The 18,410-nt window shown below is 42.2% G+C and overlaps 1 protein-coding gene across 1 annotated transcript in view; it reads left to right on the forward strand.

The window, feature by feature from the left end:
• The window catches only part of VPS13C (vacuolar protein sorting 13 homolog C), a 133,203-nt gene that overhangs the window by 75,933 nt on the left and 38,860 nt on the right, over positions 1 to 18,410 (forward strand). Inside the window, exons 44-54 of the mRNA XM_084816676.1 lie at positions 180 to 484; positions 2,964 to 3,108; positions 3,656 to 3,812; positions 4,898 to 5,025; positions 6,100 to 6,269; positions 8,477 to 8,715; positions 11,509 to 11,738; positions 13,129 to 13,221; positions 14,218 to 14,583; positions 14,814 to 14,903; positions 15,639 to 15,794. Of these exons, the coding sequence (XP_084672802.1) occupies positions 180 to 484; positions 2,964 to 3,108; positions 3,656 to 3,812; positions 4,898 to 5,025; positions 6,100 to 6,269; positions 8,477 to 8,715; positions 11,509 to 11,738; positions 13,129 to 13,221; positions 14,218 to 14,583; positions 14,814 to 14,903; positions 15,639 to 15,794 (2,079 nt within the window). The remainder of the gene's footprint in view (positions 1 to 179; positions 485 to 2,963; positions 3,109 to 3,655; positions 3,813 to 4,897; positions 5,026 to 6,099; positions 6,270 to 8,476; positions 8,716 to 11,508; positions 11,739 to 13,128; positions 13,222 to 14,217; positions 14,584 to 14,813; positions 14,904 to 15,638; positions 15,795 to 18,410) is intronic.

Genomic DNA, 18,410 nt, shown 5'->3' on the forward strand with positions numbered 1-18,410 from the left:
TGCCACCAAAAAACAAAAAACAGGGAGCAGGTCGTTAGCTGCTGCATCTTGCAAAAACATCCTGTAGGCAACCTGTAGTTGTTTGGGGCTGACTACAGCCTGACCAGGTAGGTCTGTCCTTTACCTTGCTGCTTTGATTGCCGTTAATTTATGACACTAACTGTTCTGCCTTTCCATAGAACTTCCTAAATAACTTCCAAACTGCAAAAGAAGCCCTGAGTGCTGCCACAGTCCAAGCTGCAGAAAAGGCTGCTTCCAGCATGAAGGATTTTGCGCAAAAGAGCTTCCGCCTTTCAATGGACATCAACCTGAAAGCTCCAGTCATAGTAATTCCTCAGTCGTCGGTGTCTTACAATGTATTGGTAGCAGATCTTGGTTTAATCACAGTCCGGAATGAATTTAGTCTGGTCCCTAGAGAAGAATCTTCTAATCCTCCAGTGATAGACAAAATGGATGTACAGCTAACTCATTTAAAGATATCAAGGTATAAGCATTTCTCTCTCTCTCTCTCCCTCTCTTCCCACTTGAGTATAATCCTTGGTTTTAGGAAAACAATTATGGAAATTTATTTATTTATTTATTTAAAACATTTCCATCCCTCCCTATATCATTAAGATCTTAGGGCGGCATACAGATAAAATCAATGTCAACAATATAAAACAATAAATAATTTAACACCTAAAAACATATTAAACTATTGAACAAGCTAAAACCAGTTAAAATCTAAAACAATAAAATGGTTAAAGCAATGTGCTAGGGAATGCATTTAGCCCTCAAGGCTCAGTGCCAGCGATGGGTTTTGCTGGCGTGCTGTGGGACACCAGGGTGTGTAATGGGGAACTGCTGCAGAGCGGAGGCCCTGCAAGTTCTCAGTGATCAAGTCAGTAGGGGTCTTGCCACTGGGAGAAGGGTGGCTGCTGCTGTTCCTCGCTAGCAAAGGCTTGCCTGCGGACCTTCCATCATTCCCCTGCATGCATGAACAAGGCTGCTGCTCAAGGTGGCTGCTGAAGAGCCGTACCAAGGGGCATTGCCCATTTGGTGTCGCATTGGCAGCTGGCCGACAACGTTTGGTCACTCACTTTAACTAGGAGAGACGGAAGGGGAGACTGCTGCCCCATGATGGGTTCTTTTAAGTTTTCATGCTAGTTTAGTTCGAGTTTTATTTGTTCTCTCAGCATAAGTAAAAGTGTTGTCCTAAGTGTGTGTTGGGAATCTAACATCAAACCAACGGGTTCATTTTTCATTTGCTCATAAATAAACTGGAACATTGAAACATAAAGCAACTGCTCTGCTGTTCTGAATGATATATCTTTCCTTCTTCCTACAGAGAGAGCTTTCCTTTAGAGGAAAATAGGTTAGAATAATATTGGGTGGGAAATGGACAAAGGGGAGTATCCAGTGGTTCTCCTTCACAGAGTAGACCCATTGAAGTGAATGGGCCTAGTCTACGTAGGACTACCATTGGATACTGCCTTAAGTACCTTAAGTTATTTATCAGTTGATTTATATGTTGCTGATTTCCTATAAGGATACCACCTGCTTTCCAGATACGGAGTGTGTTCGGACAATCACGAGGGTAAAAGAAGCCATCGTGGCTTCACTCCCCATGCGTGCTGCATGTGCAACCATCATTTGTGTCATTCTCCATGATACAGCATGGGTTGGCATGTCATCCAAACCTCGCGTGGGGTGCAGTGGGAGTGGCTTTGTACCCTACAACCTCTACTGCAAGTCGTGGGTTGTAGGGAGGGGATGAAGCACGCCAGGTTCGGACAACATGCCAACCTGTGCTGCATTGCGGGGAATTACACAAATGATGGTCATGGGGGTGTGGGGAGAAGCCATGATGGCTTCTTTTACCCCCATGATCATCCGAAGCCTGTCATTATATATACAGTTGCTTGGTGAAATTCTGTCTTACAATCTCTGAATATTTGTTTAGAAAAGCTCTTAGCAGTAAAAGAATCTTCTTAGCTTTTAGCTGAGGCTTGATCATCCCAGAATGCAGGACACGGAATAATGGGCTCAAGTTACAGGAAGCCAGATTCCGGCTGAAACTCAGGAAAAACTTCCTGACTGTCAGAGCAGTACAACAATGGAACCAATGACCTAGGGAGGCGGTGGGCTCTCCCACCCTGGAGGCATTCAAGATGAGGCTGGACAGCCACCTGTCAGGGATGCTCTGGCTTGGATTCCTGCATTGAGCAGGGGGCTGGACTCGATGTCTTATAGGCCCCTCCCAACCCTACTCTATGATTCTATGCTTGTGGTGTGTGGATTTGGCCTGTCACAAAAATTACCAAGGAGAGGCAAAAATATTCTTTCAAAATGACAGGCTTGGCTCTGTGTCAGCAGCACGGAGACAGGATTATAGTTTGCGAATTCCCAAGAATGGCTCCTTTTTAGAATAGGTATATGCTCATGCAAATAGTTTGTTGTTTTTTGTGACACAGTGCCTTCAGGGCTCTTAGGAAGGGTTTGGGGCACACTTAATGTACTTTGTCTTTCCTCAGGACAGCTGACTCCAGATTGGAACGTAGGACAAATTTCTGTGGGTGGTCAAACAGGATGCGGCAGATGGGTTTGACTGAAATCTTCCTGATGTGAAGAAATAATAAAAAAATAAGGATGATGTAGATATCTGGTATAAGTGATACAGTGTTTCATATCCTTGTAGGTTCTAGGGTCCTCCATAACATACCGTTGCTTATTAACAGATTCGGGAGGGAAGCCCTAGCTCCATGATGGAGCATATACTTTACTGCAGGAAGCCCCAGCTTCAAGCCCTGGCATCTCAAGTTGAAAGGATGTCACAGAGCTGGGGGAAGATGCCCGAGTTGGGCCTTGCAGAGCTGCTGCCAGTTAGAGGATGTAGTACTAGACGAGATGGGTCTGATTCGATATGGAGCACCTTCATTTGTGTATTGCTCATTCGCCATAATCTCTCAACCTTTGTTTTGTAGGACCGTATTAGCCAGTGGCTCTCAGCCAGACATTGAAATTTTGCAGCCAGTAAATCTGCTGTTGTCAGTCCAGAGAAATTTAGCAGCAGCGTGGTATCCACAAATCCCAGGGATTGAAGTTGAAGGAGACTTAAAGACTATGCAGGTAAGGTCATGGGAAGTCCTGATAGATCCATGTTCATATAGAGATAAACCCATGAAAGAAGCTTTTGTGTGCTCAGGAATTTGTTTTGTAGCTAGGCTTATTTCTACTTACCAGTGAAGGCTGTTTCTCATAGGATGTTTTGCTTATATGGAAGCAGTCCTGACTGTTCATGGACATATGTCTGCAAGGACAAATATGTAAAACCAGGAACAGTTCCTGTGATCATAGCAGCTCCTTCCCCAACTGCTGTGATCCCAGGAATTCCTTCCAAATACGACATCAGTGATCACTTGTTAATACATGACACGTGCAGCCTTGACATGTGAACTCATCTCTGGGATATTTTGCATGGAGAGTTTGCCTGCTTCTGCGACTAACGTTTTGAGGAGTCTAATAAGTAACTGCAGGAAACTGTGCTCTGCCACTCTGAATTAGACCAGTGTTTGTTGAGGGTGGTTGTGAAGACGGGAGTTGCAGTCCACTCTGCATCTTTATTTCTTTGAAAATGGGCTTCCTCAAAGTAAATAGTGGATTGAATACTTTACAGATCTCTCTTTGTCAAGATGACTTAACGCTGCTCATGAAAATTTTGCTGGAAAATCTTGGTGAAGCTGACACAGATTCGAGGGTTACTCAGTCAACCTTACCAGAAACTCAGAAGTCCAGAAAGGGCAAAAGTGAAACCAATGCTGATCTTGATGAAGGTACTTTTCTCCCCAAAGTTGATCTAATTTGATTGTAAATCATGCTATGATAAATCATTTTATTTGGCCATTATCACAAGCAAGGTAAAACAGAGATGTGACGCCCTGGGAAAAAAATTGGGAAAAATCAGAGGAAAAGTTTCCCTCGCTTTTTTAAGGGCTTCTTTCTCTCAATTTTTCAACTTCTTTAAAATATTTTCTCTTTTGGAATGACTGAAGTGGTTTCTAAGACAAGGTTTGTTTCAATCCATGCAAACCTCAAGTTTTCTGAAGTCCATGAAGATAACAATGAAGGCTTAAATCTAGAATCAGAAGTTACTCATCTTTCAGAAACTGAGTAGAGACTTGTGATGCTGGCATTTTCAAGGCTATGTTTATTGTGTGTTTCTAATACACTATTGAAGAGCTCAATATTTTAAGTGTTATAAATAATATTGTGACTGTATGAGACTATTTCTGTGCAAATAACACACTTCTGCCACTCTGTTTTCTTTGCTACAAAATATGTGGTTTCTATTTTCAACGTCTATTTTCAGCATTTATTTTCCCTACTTCTCAGATGGCAAAAACCAAGGTACATGTGCTTGGGTAGCATAGGATGCAGCAATTTACATTGCTCTCTCTGTTTTGGGCATATTTGCAAATTTACCTGCTCAGACTAAGGCGGGGGTCTCCAAACTTTGTGGGCACATTTGGGATTTTGAAAAGTGCCCATTAAGTGCATGGGAGTAAGGTCAGCTAATCAGAGTGGGTCTTACTACTGAGTAAACATGCATAGGATAGTTCTGTACTTTTCCTAAATATGCCGAATAGTGCAATTTAATATGCTAAATTATAAACAATGTGTTTTATATTGTTAAAGCAGTAACGTAAGTTTAGCTTTGATAAGGAAGGAAGTATGGCATATATTTCAACGTTCTCCCAAATTTCCATTGTGTTCCATGGCTTCAAATATTCTGAACATTTTACAATTCTTTATTCAGATGAAATTATTAAAGGGGAACAAACACAGTTGGCAGCATTGATCTTCAGATACCAAATTGCTGTAGCCTCACAAGTACATTTTTTATTTCTAACTATTTCAGGTACTCTTATCACTTCAGGAGAGAAAGATGTTTGTGATGAAACTCAGTCTAAGGAAAATGTGACCCTTATGTTTCACTTTAACTTTGAATCACTTTCCATTGTTCTCTACAACACTGATGTTGATCAGGTTTGTGACATCCTGATGTGGAAAATATTTTCTTTTGAATCAGCTAAATGTAGAGTGAATTAGATAAACCTAGTGTTGGATTACGTCATTTTATTTTAAGACAAAATCATTCTTATCTAGCATGTGGGGTCTGCAAAAAATGTTGAGCAGATTGATTGCCGAGTTTAGTGCCCTACACAGCCCCACATTTCTGTCTCTCGCTTCCCTTCAACCCATGTCATTCCTCTTCCTCTCTCCCTATTCTTTATCCCCTCTCCTTCTTCTGCTTCTCTGCTCTGTCAGTTGTCCACCCTCTTCCCCTTCCGTTCACTCCTCTTCACTGATTGTTGATCTCTTCCCCATAGTGTCTCTTGTTTTTATATCATTTGTTCATGTTTCTCCATTTCCATTCCATTTTCTGCATTCATCATCCCTCCTCTTCTTGTTCTAGCCCCTCCATCTTGCATCTCTTCACTGTTTGTTCACTTCTCTCCCCCAGTCATGTTTCCTCCTCCCAGCTCACTTAGTCAGGAGCATGAACCCTGGTTCTGATGTTTTTTGTTCTGTTTATTTAATGGCAGAAGACTGGATGAGTCAGGCATGCACCGCACATGTGCACAGTTGCGTTTTCGCCAGGGTGGGGAGTAAGTTTGCTTTCGGGGGATTTCACCAGATTTTTTTATTTATTTTTTTGTACTTCTGCAAACCTCTGGGCTTTGCTAAGCCTGGTGATAACTCCCTCTTGTGTGTGGGTGGCGCCATTTTGGCAACATACGCATTGGCACTCATGCCAGAACATCAGAAATTGAGAGAATTATATACTCAAGAGACTGAATCAGGCTTACCCATCTAATTTTGGTGTTTCCCATTTATGATGAGCACTGCAATATTAAATCTCAGGTGTGCTTGTGACTAGATATTTTTTTTCTTTTGCAAACTGAAAAACATTGTTTTAGTAGAACTTATGTTCTCCTATTCTATTTCTGTGCTCAGCTAGATCATAAAAACCGAGGTAGTTGATGCACTTCCATGTCTTCCAGGCTCTGCAAACAATTCCTTTGCACTGGCACTCACAGCTATTTTTATATATTGTAGAAATCTCAGCTTTCATTTCACAATAAACATTTACGTCTTGGAGAACTCAGGCTGCATCTTATGACGTCATCAGGGCAAATGTTTTCAGATGGCTCTATAGATATTAATACTAAGTTGAAAACATGTACACTGGACGATCTGAGAGAAGGGATTCAGAAAGCAACTCCAAGGTTAGCTATCTTGCTACAATTTTTTAAAATCACTTTTTTGCCAGTGGGTTCTAGAGATTCTGATATGATTGTTAATACTTTCAGAGCTCCTGTCATAACTACATACTGTGCATGAAATAAAACAGACCTGCCCTCAGGCTTTATAGTATATGAGACTAGACACACAAGTGAAGGAAATGGATGGTAAAGGTAGAGGATGGAGATAAATTGGTAAATGCCAGAATAAAAAAGTGTTTAAAAACATCAGGGTGTTGTCTCTGGTAGTGTGTGGGGAAGCCAGCTCCCAGCTTCCTACAGTTGTTGCTCCTTTGGCTGAGGACTGGGCCAAGTGGTCCTTGGTGTCTGTGATATTGCCAGTTCTGTTAGTTGTTGCCTTTACAGAAAACAAAGGAAGCTGTATTTGAAATAGTGAAATGTTGAGGACTGGCACTTTGCTTCAGTTATAGTACAACTGCAAAGGTTGGGTTATCTTTGACTTTATTTCTTTTAACGTAGAGAGCGATCAGCCCTCTGTGCTATAGTGTGGCAAACACCAGTTTTTAAAAAGAGATCCAAGGGGGAATCCAGGTAATTACGGGTCAGTTAGCTGAATGGCTGTTCCAGATAAATGGATAAAAACTATTATTAAAGATAAAATTAGTAAGCATATAGAAGGACAAGCCCTGCTGAAAAATAATCAACATGGCTTTCAGAAAGGTAAGTCCTGTCTCACTAACCTTTTAGAGTTCTTTGAGAGTGTCGATAAACTTGTGGACAGGAAAGATCTGGTACATGTTGTTTTCTTGGACATCCGAAAGGCTTTTGACAAAGTCCCTCATCAAAGACTCCTGAGCAAACTTGCAGTCATGGAATAAGAGGAGAGGTCCTGTTATGGATTGGAAACTGGTTAAAGAACAGAAAGCAGAGAGTAAGAATAAATGGTTAATTTTCACACTGGAAGGATGCAAAATGTGGGGTCCCACAAGGATCTGTAGTGGGAACACTGTTTTTCAACTCGTTCATAAGTGATCTGGAATTAGGAGTGAGCAGTGAGGTGACCAACTTTGTTGATGACACCAAATTATTTAGGGTGGTTAAAACAAAAAGGGATTGTGAAGCGCTCTAAAAAGATCTCTCTGGACTGAGACAATGGGCATTGAAATGGCAAATACATTTCAGTGTCAGCAAATGTAAAATGATACATTCAGGGGCAAAACATTCAAAATTCACAAATACACCATTGGGATCTGAGCTGATGATAATTGACCAGGAACGGGATCTTGGGGTCATGGTGGATAGCTCAGTGAGAATGCTGACACAGCTGCTGTGAAAAATGCAAATTCCATGTTGGGCATAATTAGAAAAAGAATTGAAAATAAAACTGCCAAAATCATACTGCCCTTGCACAAATCTATGATGAGACCATACCTGGAATACTGGTCACCCCACCTCAAAAAGGATATTGTAGGAAAATGTGCACAAAAGGGCAACTGAAATTATCAAGTGGCTGGAGCACATCCTCTATGAGGAAAGATTACAATGTGTGGGAATGTTTAGGTTAGAAAAAGGGTGAGTACGTGGAGAGAAGATAGAGCTGAACAAAATTATGCATGGTGTGGATTGGGAAACATTTTTCTCCCTCTTCTATAATACTAGAACCCAGTGGAGTCATCCCATGAAGCTGAGTGGTGGGAGATTCAGGACAGATAAAAGGAAGGGCTTCTTCACCCAGCGCATAGTTAAACTATGGAATTTTCTACCTCAAGATGTAGTGAAGGCCACCAGGATGGATGGCTTTAAAAGGGATTAGAAAAATTCATGGAGAAGAAGGCTATCAATGGCTACTATCATGATGACCATGTATGACTTCCAGTATCGGAGGCAGTATGCCTCTGTTCCAGTTGCTGAGGAACGAAAGCTGTGGCAGTCATGTCCTCCTTGTGGCTTCCCATAGGCAGCTGTTTGGCCACTGTGTGAACAGAAATGCCAGACTAGATAGGCCTTCCATCTGATTCAGCAAGGCTCTTCTTAGGTTCTTTACAGTGACAGGTGATTACATCTTCTTTGGGGAAGAGGTAAAATTCTACTTTTTAATATATGATTTTTATGAACCACTTAATTAAAAGTTTTGATTGCAATGTATAGCAAAATTTGAAGGTAAAAGATTAATTGCTCCTGCTTATCTGTTCCTCAGCTTTTTATGGCTTGACCATACATTTATTTTTCAGAATGATAGATAAGAAAGATGGTGATGTTGATAGTGTCATGATTGAGATCAACTACAAGCAAGATAAAAGTGGGAGTGAAATTGTTTCTATCCTGGACAAACTCTATTTGTGTGCCAGTGTGGAGTTCCTATTGACGGTAGCAGATTTCTTTGTTAAATCAATGCCAGCAACCTCAGCTGAGGGATCTACCCAGTTTCAGTTAAAGCATGCCACCCATGGAAAGCCTAGGCCAGAGAAAGGTCAGCAAAGAAAAAGCTTCTCAGAGTTGTTACTGGTGTCCCATCACTGAAATAATAAAGTCATAAGAGTGACCACAATCCCATGCAGAATTGAGCATGTTTAGGCTCATGGAATTCAGTCTAAATTTGTGTTGGGCTGTGGCCAGGGTGTTCGTGTGTTAAATTTGGAATATTGAGATGTATCAGTAATGCTTCTTGAAAATCAGTCAAACTGTGGGCAGAATTTCAAAAGCAATTTGTGATATAGTGTGGGGTCCTCTGTTAAAAAAGAAAGAAGAAACAAAATACTGCTGGGAATTTTAACACTTTAATTTCTACTTCCCCTCTCTTTCTCTTTTCCCTGCTCATTATACTACAGTTAAGCCTTTGGCTTTGATCCAAAAGTTGTGCAAGCAAAAGGTCACTCACGGAAGGATTATTTCTGTTCCCCCTCCCCACGAAAAGCCTTTCCAGACAGTCAGTAGACTGTCTTAAACAGCATGAGGGGAGGCAGAGCAGGAGTGGGGAATCACCAAAAATCTGGCGGAGACACCTTGTGTGAGGTTGGGGTGTGATGGTTAGGGAGCTGCAGGGAAGCCTTCCAGTCAACAAAGTTTAGATCCAAGCCATTGCATACAGTTCAAAGTGGTACAATCGTGTCATTTTTGAGAAGTATATATTCATTTTCTGAAGCAAGCTTGCAAAAAACTATAATTGTTTCTCAGATGCTGCCAGCGTTCTACTCATCTCCTTTTATGGGCAATACAACGAAGACAACAAACCAAACACTTACTTTGACTTTGTTCTGTTCCAAGTGATAGCCACAGTGCATGGGGGTTCTGGCCCAAGCACGGGGTTTGCAGCAAGAGTTCAGTGTTCTGCAAAGCAGAGTCAGGCAAGGAAAAGCGGGGTAAAGTCCAGAGTTCGGCAAGTCAAAGTCAAAGCAGGATCAGGCAAAGCAAGGCATGGCAAAGCAAAGTCCAGGTTCGGTAAAGCAAAGCAAAGTAAGTTTATATAAAGCAAGGCAAGGCAGCAGTTCAGGATGCAGATAGCACCCTGGACAGCTCTGTGGGGAGCACAATCTGGAGGCTCATAGGAGCAAGGCTTGAATGTTGCTTCAGCAACAGGTAACCCTAGACTGAGCCTTAAATAGAGCTGCAGCTTATTCTGGGTGACTAGCAGGGCCAGCATCGAAGGAAGGAATGGTTGGGCATATGCCGAGGGCCCACACACCAGTAGGGGCCCACTGACAAGAGCCCCCTCGAGTTACTCCTCCCCTACACCATTGCAAACTGCTTGTTCACCTGCCCCTCACTCTGGCCCAGGCAACAGTGGCAATAGCGAGGAGGAGGAGGAGCAGGAGATGCCACTGCCAACTTTCTCACGGGTTCCCTGCCTGTCAAGCAAGAGGTAGCAATGATGAGGAGCACTAGCAGCTGACGAAAATGGCGGTGAGAAGGTAGACTCGCTGAGGGAGGGGGCCCATTGGGGGTGTCTTGCCCAAGGGCCCCTAAAAACCTGGATCTGGCACTGGTGGCTCTCCAGTGTTCGTGAGAGAAGCTTCTTCAGTTAAAGCAGCCTAGTCTGCTTCATCCGCCAGTTCTCTGGAGCTTCTGGGATGGTGTCCTCAGTGAGAAAATGGCAATGCAACCTCAGGTTGGATAGGTGGTGGAACAACAGGCTTGTTGACCTACAATTTGTTGTTGGGTTAACTCTGGGTTTGGATCTCATGCTAACAATCTATGAACGGGGTGATTGTAGGTTATTAATGGAAAGCAGAAGTGAGGAACGCGCCAGAATCAGTGCGCTCACTCCTGCTAGATTTGGGCAATTCATAGGTTAATTCACCCATGATTGCTGTTATGTGTGAACTGGGTCACTGTGTGGTTGCTGTGATAAACTCAGATTCTATATTGGGCATAATTAAATTTTATTACTATTATTTATTACATTTCTATACCACCCTGTAGCTGAAGCTCTCTGGGCAGTTTACAAAGATTTTAAACCATTAAAAATGCATTATACAAAGTGTAAAACCATTTACATAAAAACATATAAAAAGACAGCACACGGAGAGACAACACATATGAAAAAAGGAACTGAAAATAAAACTGCCAATATCATACTTCCTTTACATACATTTTCAGTGAAACCACACCTGGGATACTGTATATAATTCTGGTCAGCACATCTCAAAAACGATACTGTAGGAAAAAGTGCAGAAAATGGTAACCAAAATTATCAAGAGGCTTGAGAAAATCCTGTGAGGAAAGATTACAACTTCTGGGACTATGTTCTCTGTGACAAAGTATTTCCTTTTGTTTGTCCTGAATCCCCTACTGGTCAGCTTCATGGGATGACCCCAGGATTATATGAGAAGGAGAAAAATGTCTCCCTATCCACTTTCTCCACACCATTCATAATTTTGTACACCAATTACACCAATTATAAATTTGTACACCATTCATAATCATGTCTTCCCTCGCTCACCTTTTCTTCTGAGCGAAACAATCCCACACGTTCTAACTTTTCCTCATAAGAGAGTTGCTTCTGCCCCTTTTCTGCACTTTTTCCAACCCTACAATATCCTTTTTTTTAGGTGCAGTGACCAGAACTCTGCACAGTATTCCAGGTATGGTCACACAGCACATTTCCATATACAGTACAGCTGCATTTGTGTACCTGAGTGCAAAACTAGGGCATATTTTCTGAAATACAATTCTGTTTGTTGTAAAAATGTTGTGGTGTATATTTTGACTCTGTTTTGATGGCTGGCTGCAAAATCAACATTAAACTAAATTTAAATCTTTATAGATGAATCTCTTCGGCCTAACATGGCAGTGATCGCACGGGTCACGGATCCAGAAATTGTGTTTGTTGCCAACTTGACAAAGGCTGATGCTCCCGCCTTAGCAGCTTCATTCCAGTGTGATTTCAGCTTGTCAGCTGGCCCTCTTGCTCAACGGATGACTGCCCAAGTTCTTGATCTTAAAGTGCTGGCTCGCCCTTTCCTCCAAGGGAAAGGAGAGAAGAATATTACAACAGTAAGCTCTTTGCTGTAATTGACACATATTTATGCTCTAAAGAGAATGCGTTCTTCCACACCTACGCTCTTTAGCGCTGCTGAGGCACTGCTTTTCTGCAGTTGGCTGGAAATGGAATCCAAAGGTGGTTCCATGTGTCACTTCATATAGCAGAGTATTATCTAGCGATGCTCTTCCCCGTGGCTGAGATCTTTCTATAAGGTTTACCTAGCAGTGCGTCCCATTCAGCAACGGTCCCCTTCATCTTTAATTAGGCACTTGCTCCTTGAGGCTTCTGTGTCTTAAATACTTTCTGTTCTGCATGGTCGTAGTGTTACTAACAGTGTCAGCTCCAGGTTTTTGGGGGCCCTTGGGCAAGTGTGTTGCCCTGGCCACGGGCGTTGAACTCTTAAGGTTAGAGGTGCCAAGATAGTGATAAATCAGATTCAAAGGTTTACTTACAAGGAGACTTTATTGAGTAACTTACAGCACACGGGCATACCCAATGGTTGGATCAGACAGATTCTCTGAACCCAGAGCCATGGGGTGCATGTATGTTTTATACAATACATGTTAGCCATGAGGCAACATGACAGCAGCAAGCGCCCCTAGCGTTCATTCCCAGCATAGGCTAGCGGTGTTTGGTTCTCAGCACAGCCACGTGGTGCTTAGCATAAACACACAGCTTCGCTTCCCAGGGACATCTTGATATCGGCCTTTTGACTCATCTCAACATGCTCAGAGGCTTACTAGCAAGGGAATTGCACCAATAAGGAACTTAAGCAGGGATTGTGGAACTTAGGCCCCTTTAACACTGCAAATGACTTGGCTACGCTCTTGGGGCCAATACAGCAAGACAGGCTTAATCCCTCCTCCCCCCCGTGAGTCTGCCTTCTCACTGCCACTGTCACCAGCTGCTTTTGCTCCCCCTCATCGCCACCACTTGCTTGCTTAGCAGAGAATCAGTGAGCAAGCAGGCGGTGACATCTCCTGCTCCTTCTCGCCACTGCCATTGTCTGGGCCAGAGCAAGAGGCAGGTGGCAAGCAGGTTTCCACAGGGAAGAGGAGGAGCATGTTGGCACGGCCAGGCCCTCAGCAGGCGCCTGGCGATGCCTACCCTTGAAGCCAGCCCTGGTCACTAATGAATTGCCCCTTCGTTAGTACGGTCCTCCTGTTCCTGCTCTGGGGAGGGACACATTTTACTGGCTTCGAGTCATTAATTTCTTCTTTCCTTTATTGAAAAAAAGGGTGCTTTAACAAAACAGCAATCTTTATATTAAATCAAATTATAAGAAACTGACTTGCCTTGAAAAAAAACCTTTTTAAAAACACTCTCTTGGGTTTTTTTTTGTTTTGTTTTTTAAACACCTTTGCGGACATTTTTAACAGTATTTTGCTTGTGTTGTCTAAGGTTGTACAACCTTGTTCTTTAACGATGGAAGCTATGATGCATACTTCGGGAATGAAGAGTGGAGCTGTGATAATAGACGAATTCATTGTGAAGGTTAGTAAACCGTACTGTATTGACTTGCATTTTCTCTTGTATTTCCAGAAAATGCTGTCATTGCCTTTCAACTCTGTATTTTGTAGAGCAGAGAATCCCAGTTTTCTGTACATTTTTTTCTAGACATTTAAAATCTTTTTTAGACTATATGCTGATGACAAAACAAATGATTCGGCCGCAGCTGGTTTAAGGCAATAGCGTGGAGTGGTAGTAGCTGTGGTCCCTGCTCCCCCTGCTAGTAGCACTGCTGTTTCTGCTTTTCAACCCACACCAGCTCTACTTCACTCCATCTTAACAAATAATTTTTGACAGTGATTGTCGGTAGTACAGTCCTGGTTTGATTTTGCAGATGAAGCTTTTTAGTCCATAGCAATATTACTTCTCTCCAGAGAATATCCATCATATGTAAGGAAATAGTGACTATTCATATGAGGCTAATAGATGAGAAGCCCTTGATTTCACGGAGCATAAGGTATCGATGGCTACTACTCCTTATGGCTCTGTGCTATCTCTAGTACAGAGGCAGTATCCCTGTGTACATCATTTGCTGGGGAACATGGGTGGGAGGGTGCTGTTGCACTCATGTCCTGCTTGTGGGTTTCCCATGGGCAGCTGGTTGGCCGCTATGTGAACAGAAGGCCGGACAAGATGGACTTTGGTCTGATCCAGCGTGGCTCTTCTTACGTTGAAGTTGTTTTAGATATATGTTTCTTTTGTGTATATTGTCTGTTCATGTGTTTTTTATGTAAATGGTTTTTAATCTCTGTATATTGTAATTTTACTGTTTTTAATCTGTGTAAACCGCCCAGAGAGCTCCAGCTATTGGGTGGTTTAGAAATGTAATAAATAATAATAATAATGATCTTATCATTTAAAGCTACTTTACATGTACATGCTGGTTGGCAGATACGTTATTTAACAACCACGTAATGCAACGTATCTACACTTTTATACATATGTATAGTATATACTAATAGCTTTGGCTTCCTTTTTAAGATTTCACCAATAATTCTCAATACTGTAATGACTATCATGGCTGCCATGAAGTCAAAGCCAAAGGAGGAAGAAACTGGAGGAGTCGCTTGCAATACTGAAACTCTCTGGAGCACCAGGTCTGTTGACCAATGTCAGTACTGGTTTCTTGGTTTTGACATGGCCACGGAAGCAACTGAAACATCCCAAGAAAGTGAGCAGTGTGGAAAAAAGGAACATTTTGATGTTGAAGTGAAATCTGTTCAGATCACCCTGGAGTGTGGTTTGGGGCATCGTACTGTTCCCTTACTGTTAGCAGAATCTGCATTTTCCGGAACAGTGAAAAATTGGTCTTCTCTCATGGATGCTAGTGCTGATATGACACTTGAGGTATGTAAATGGTTGACAGCTTTATGACTGAGCTTTGGTTTGATAAAAACCATTGGTGCTAGGTCAGGTGATCATTTGAACCATATTTGTAAATTGTTTGGGGGAAGTTGAGTCCCATGCGGCATGCAGAATTTTGTTTCTAGGCTTTTTTGGTCTGTAAGTTAGGTGTGTGGTTTAAAATCAAGCCAATGTTTAAGGATTTCAATTCTGTTATTAATACTGTGTTCCAGGTTCACTATTACAATGAAACCTATGCAGTGTGGGAGCCTCTTATTGAGCGAGTTGATCAGGACAGACGTCAGTGGAACTTAAAGTTAGAAGTAAGCAAACATTTTTTAACTATTTCATTAATTAGTAACTTCAGTCCATGTAACCAGCTGAAAAGAAAGTGTATATTTGTCGTGCTTTTAGGGAGCTGCTTGTTCTGGACTTCATTTTGCAATGATATAACCTCATTTAATTTCCTTTTCTTCAATTTCTACCCTGCCACATAGACTAACAAGTTTTCAGGGCTGCTTACAGCATAAATAGCAATAACACACACAATATTATTATGAATACCATACAATGAACCAATATTGTTAAACCAAGATATTTAAATGTATTAACCTCCCTTGTGTGCTATTTCATTAGTACGGTTCTCCTTAGTTAATGAAATGCTCAGTTGAACTTATGGCCTTCTGTTCTCAATGTTTAGATTCTGAAATATCAAATGTTTTAAGTCATTTTATGAATTAGAAGTTTCTAAAGTAAGCATTTATTCTTTTTCTATTAAGTCCATGTCTGCGAAGTCTTTTTGTTTCTTAAGACATATATCTATAAAGTTAATGATAATCTTCATCTCATTCATAGTTCTTCAGAGATAAAATTAATAGTCATTAATAACTTGGTGTAATGCGTCTATTATACTGGACATGCACTGACCAGAAAGGCAAAAAATCTTTAAAGCAAAATTGCAAACCTAACTGATAATGTTACCTGAAATTGTGCTTCCACAGTCCAGTTGACAGAGATCAAAATAGGCAATCGTTTAACTGGCTGCTATTCCCTTTTAGATGAATGCAAACCCTGTGCAAGATAAAGGATTGTTGCCTGGAGATGACTTCATTGTTTTACCTGAGCCACAAAGTGTCATCAATATCTCTTCAAAAGATACCATGAATATAACAATATCCAAATGCTCTCTTGCTGTCTTTAGTAATCTAGCCAAGGTAATCTTACATGCATTGTTAGGAGGTTACCTGTCATAGAGCCCTTTCAAGTGGTCATTCCATTAATCCCAGGGACCAGATGATCTTGTGTTCATAATTTGGGCTGGCATTATTTTTCTTCATCTGCTTTGATTTGTTTAGCTTGTAAAAAGAGCTACCTTGTCTACTGAAGGAGGGCATCACATTTTCCTTTACCCTGAACATGCTGCAAATGGATGTCATAGTTTCAGAGTTCTTTAAACTTGGTTTTCAGTTTGTTGAATTAGCTCTGACCTTGGTCCATAGCCTGCTGCAGTCTGGGCCAGAGAGAGAAATGGTGGTTACATGATACTTTGAAACTCAGGTTGCTTGAATCCATCAGAACTTAGGCACCACAGTGAATGCAGTTCCATTAGTATATATGTCTGTCTGTCTGTCTGTCTGTATTTATTTATTTATTACATTTATAGCCCGCTGTTTTTCCTCTTTAAGAAACCCAAGGCGGCGTACATAATCCTCCTCCTCTCCATTTTATCCTCACAACAACAACCCTGTGAGGTGGGTTGGGCTGAGAGTCTGTGACTGGCCTAAAGTCACCCAGTGAGCTTCCATGGCCGAGTGGGGACTAGAACCTGGATCTCCCGGCTCCCAGTCCAACACTCTAGCCACTACACCACACTGGCTCTGTGGAGGCCTCCAGAGCACCAAGTGGTTTAGTTTCAGTTGTTGAGGCCTGAGGATGCAGATAAGGTCCTCGCCTAAGTCCAGCCAGCCACCTGTATGCTTGACACTTGCCCTTCATGACTTATCACATATAATAGGGAGCGGATATCTGGCTGGGTCCAGGAGGTTGTAAATTCCTCTTTGAGAGAGGGGGTGGTACCATCCTCCTTAAAGGAGGCCATAATTTGGCCAGTCCTGAAGAAGCCTAACCTAGACCCAGACAATGTTAATAACTATGGGCCGGTTGCCAACATCCCCTTTCTGGGCAAGGTGCTTGAGCAGGTGATTGCTGGTCAACTCTAGATACTCTTGAATGAAACTGTTTATCTGGATCCATTTCAGTTGGGCTTCAGACCTGGTTTTGGAGCAGAAGCTGCCTTGATTGCCCTATTGGATGACCTTTGCCAAGAGAGGGACAGGGGGAGTGTGACCCAGCTGATTCTCATGGACCTCTCAGCAGCTTTTGATACCTTCAACCATGGTATCCTAGATAGGGTGTCTGGGTTGGGAGATGGAGGCACTGTGTTGCAGTGGTTTAGCTCCTACTTGGATGGCCAATTCCAGAAGGTGGTGGTGGTGGGGATTATTTCTCTGTGCCTTGGCAGTAATACCATGGGGTGCCATAGGGCTCTGTTTTATCTCCCATGCTGTTCAATATCTACATGAAACTGCTGGGGGAGGTTATCCGGAGATATAGACTGAGGTGTCATCAATATGTGGATGATACCCAGCTTTATCTCTTCTTTTCATCAAATCCAGGTGAGGCAGTGGGTATTCTGAACCAATTCCTAGGTGCTGTAATGGACTGGATGAGGGCCAATAAACTGAAACTCAATCCAGACAAGATTGAGGTACTGTTAGTGGGTGGTTTGTCTCTCTGGCTAAGACAGTGTTCGACCTGTTCTGGGGTGGGTTGCACTCCCCCTAAAGGATCAGGTTCGTAGTTTGGGGGTGCTTTTGGATCCAACATTGTCACTAGAGGCACAGGTGGGCTCGGTGGCATAGAGCACCTTTTATCAGCTTAGGCTGATAGACCAACTGCGTCCTCATCTGCAAAGAGGTGGCCTGGCTACAGTTGTCCATGGTCTGATAATGTTTCATCTGGATCATTGCAATGTGTTATACATGGGGCTGCCTTTGAAAACGAACTGGAAACTTCAGCTGAAGGGCTGTCTCCTCCCATACGCTGCTGCCCAGACCCTAAGATTGTCCTCAGATGCTCTCCTCTGGGTGCCCTCACCAAATGAAGTGAGATGAGTAGGCTACTAAGGAGATAGCCTTTTGCCATTGCCCCCCCCCCCCCAGTTTTGGAGTGCCCACCCCAGAGAGGCTGGCACCTAAGTTGTGGTCTTTTGGGCACCAGGTGAAGACCATCTTATTTTCCCAGGCACTTTAATTTCTTCGTTTTTTTATTGTTTAAATCTGGTAATGTATTTTTAAATCTATAGACTGCTGCTGGTTTTTGCTCTGGGTTTACACTGTAGCTTTAAACTTCTAAAGGTTTTATATTACATTTTATTATGTTGCTGTATTTTATGGTTTTAACTGTTGTGAACTGCTGAGGGAGCTTTGGCTATTGGGAGGTATAGAAATAAAATTAATTACTGGTGCCAACGTAACAGTTAATTTTTTATTGATTTATGTACAATAGTTATATACCACTCCACATCAAAGATTTCTGAGCGGTGAACAGCAGATAAAAGAATAAAACACGATATTAGAACAATTAAAACATTTAAAAAGAAACAGTTAACCATGTTTAGACTTGGTGTGGCAGGGGTTGCTGTAAGGGAGAGACCGAGTATTCAGTCCCACAATTATATCTTCATTGGCTTACACTGTGCCTTTCAGGGTGAAACTGCGGTGGCTTTTTTTTGGATAGTAAAAGCCCAGGGAAAATAGTGCTGAGTGCAG

This window comes from Heloderma suspectum, chromosome 11 (genome assembly GCF_057233095.1).
Source record: "Heloderma suspectum isolate Gila_16-S chromosome 11, 16-S_ref, whole genome shotgun sequence".
Classification (NCBI taxonomy): Eukaryota; Metazoa; Chordata; class Lepidosauria; order Squamata; family Helodermatidae; genus Heloderma; species Heloderma suspectum.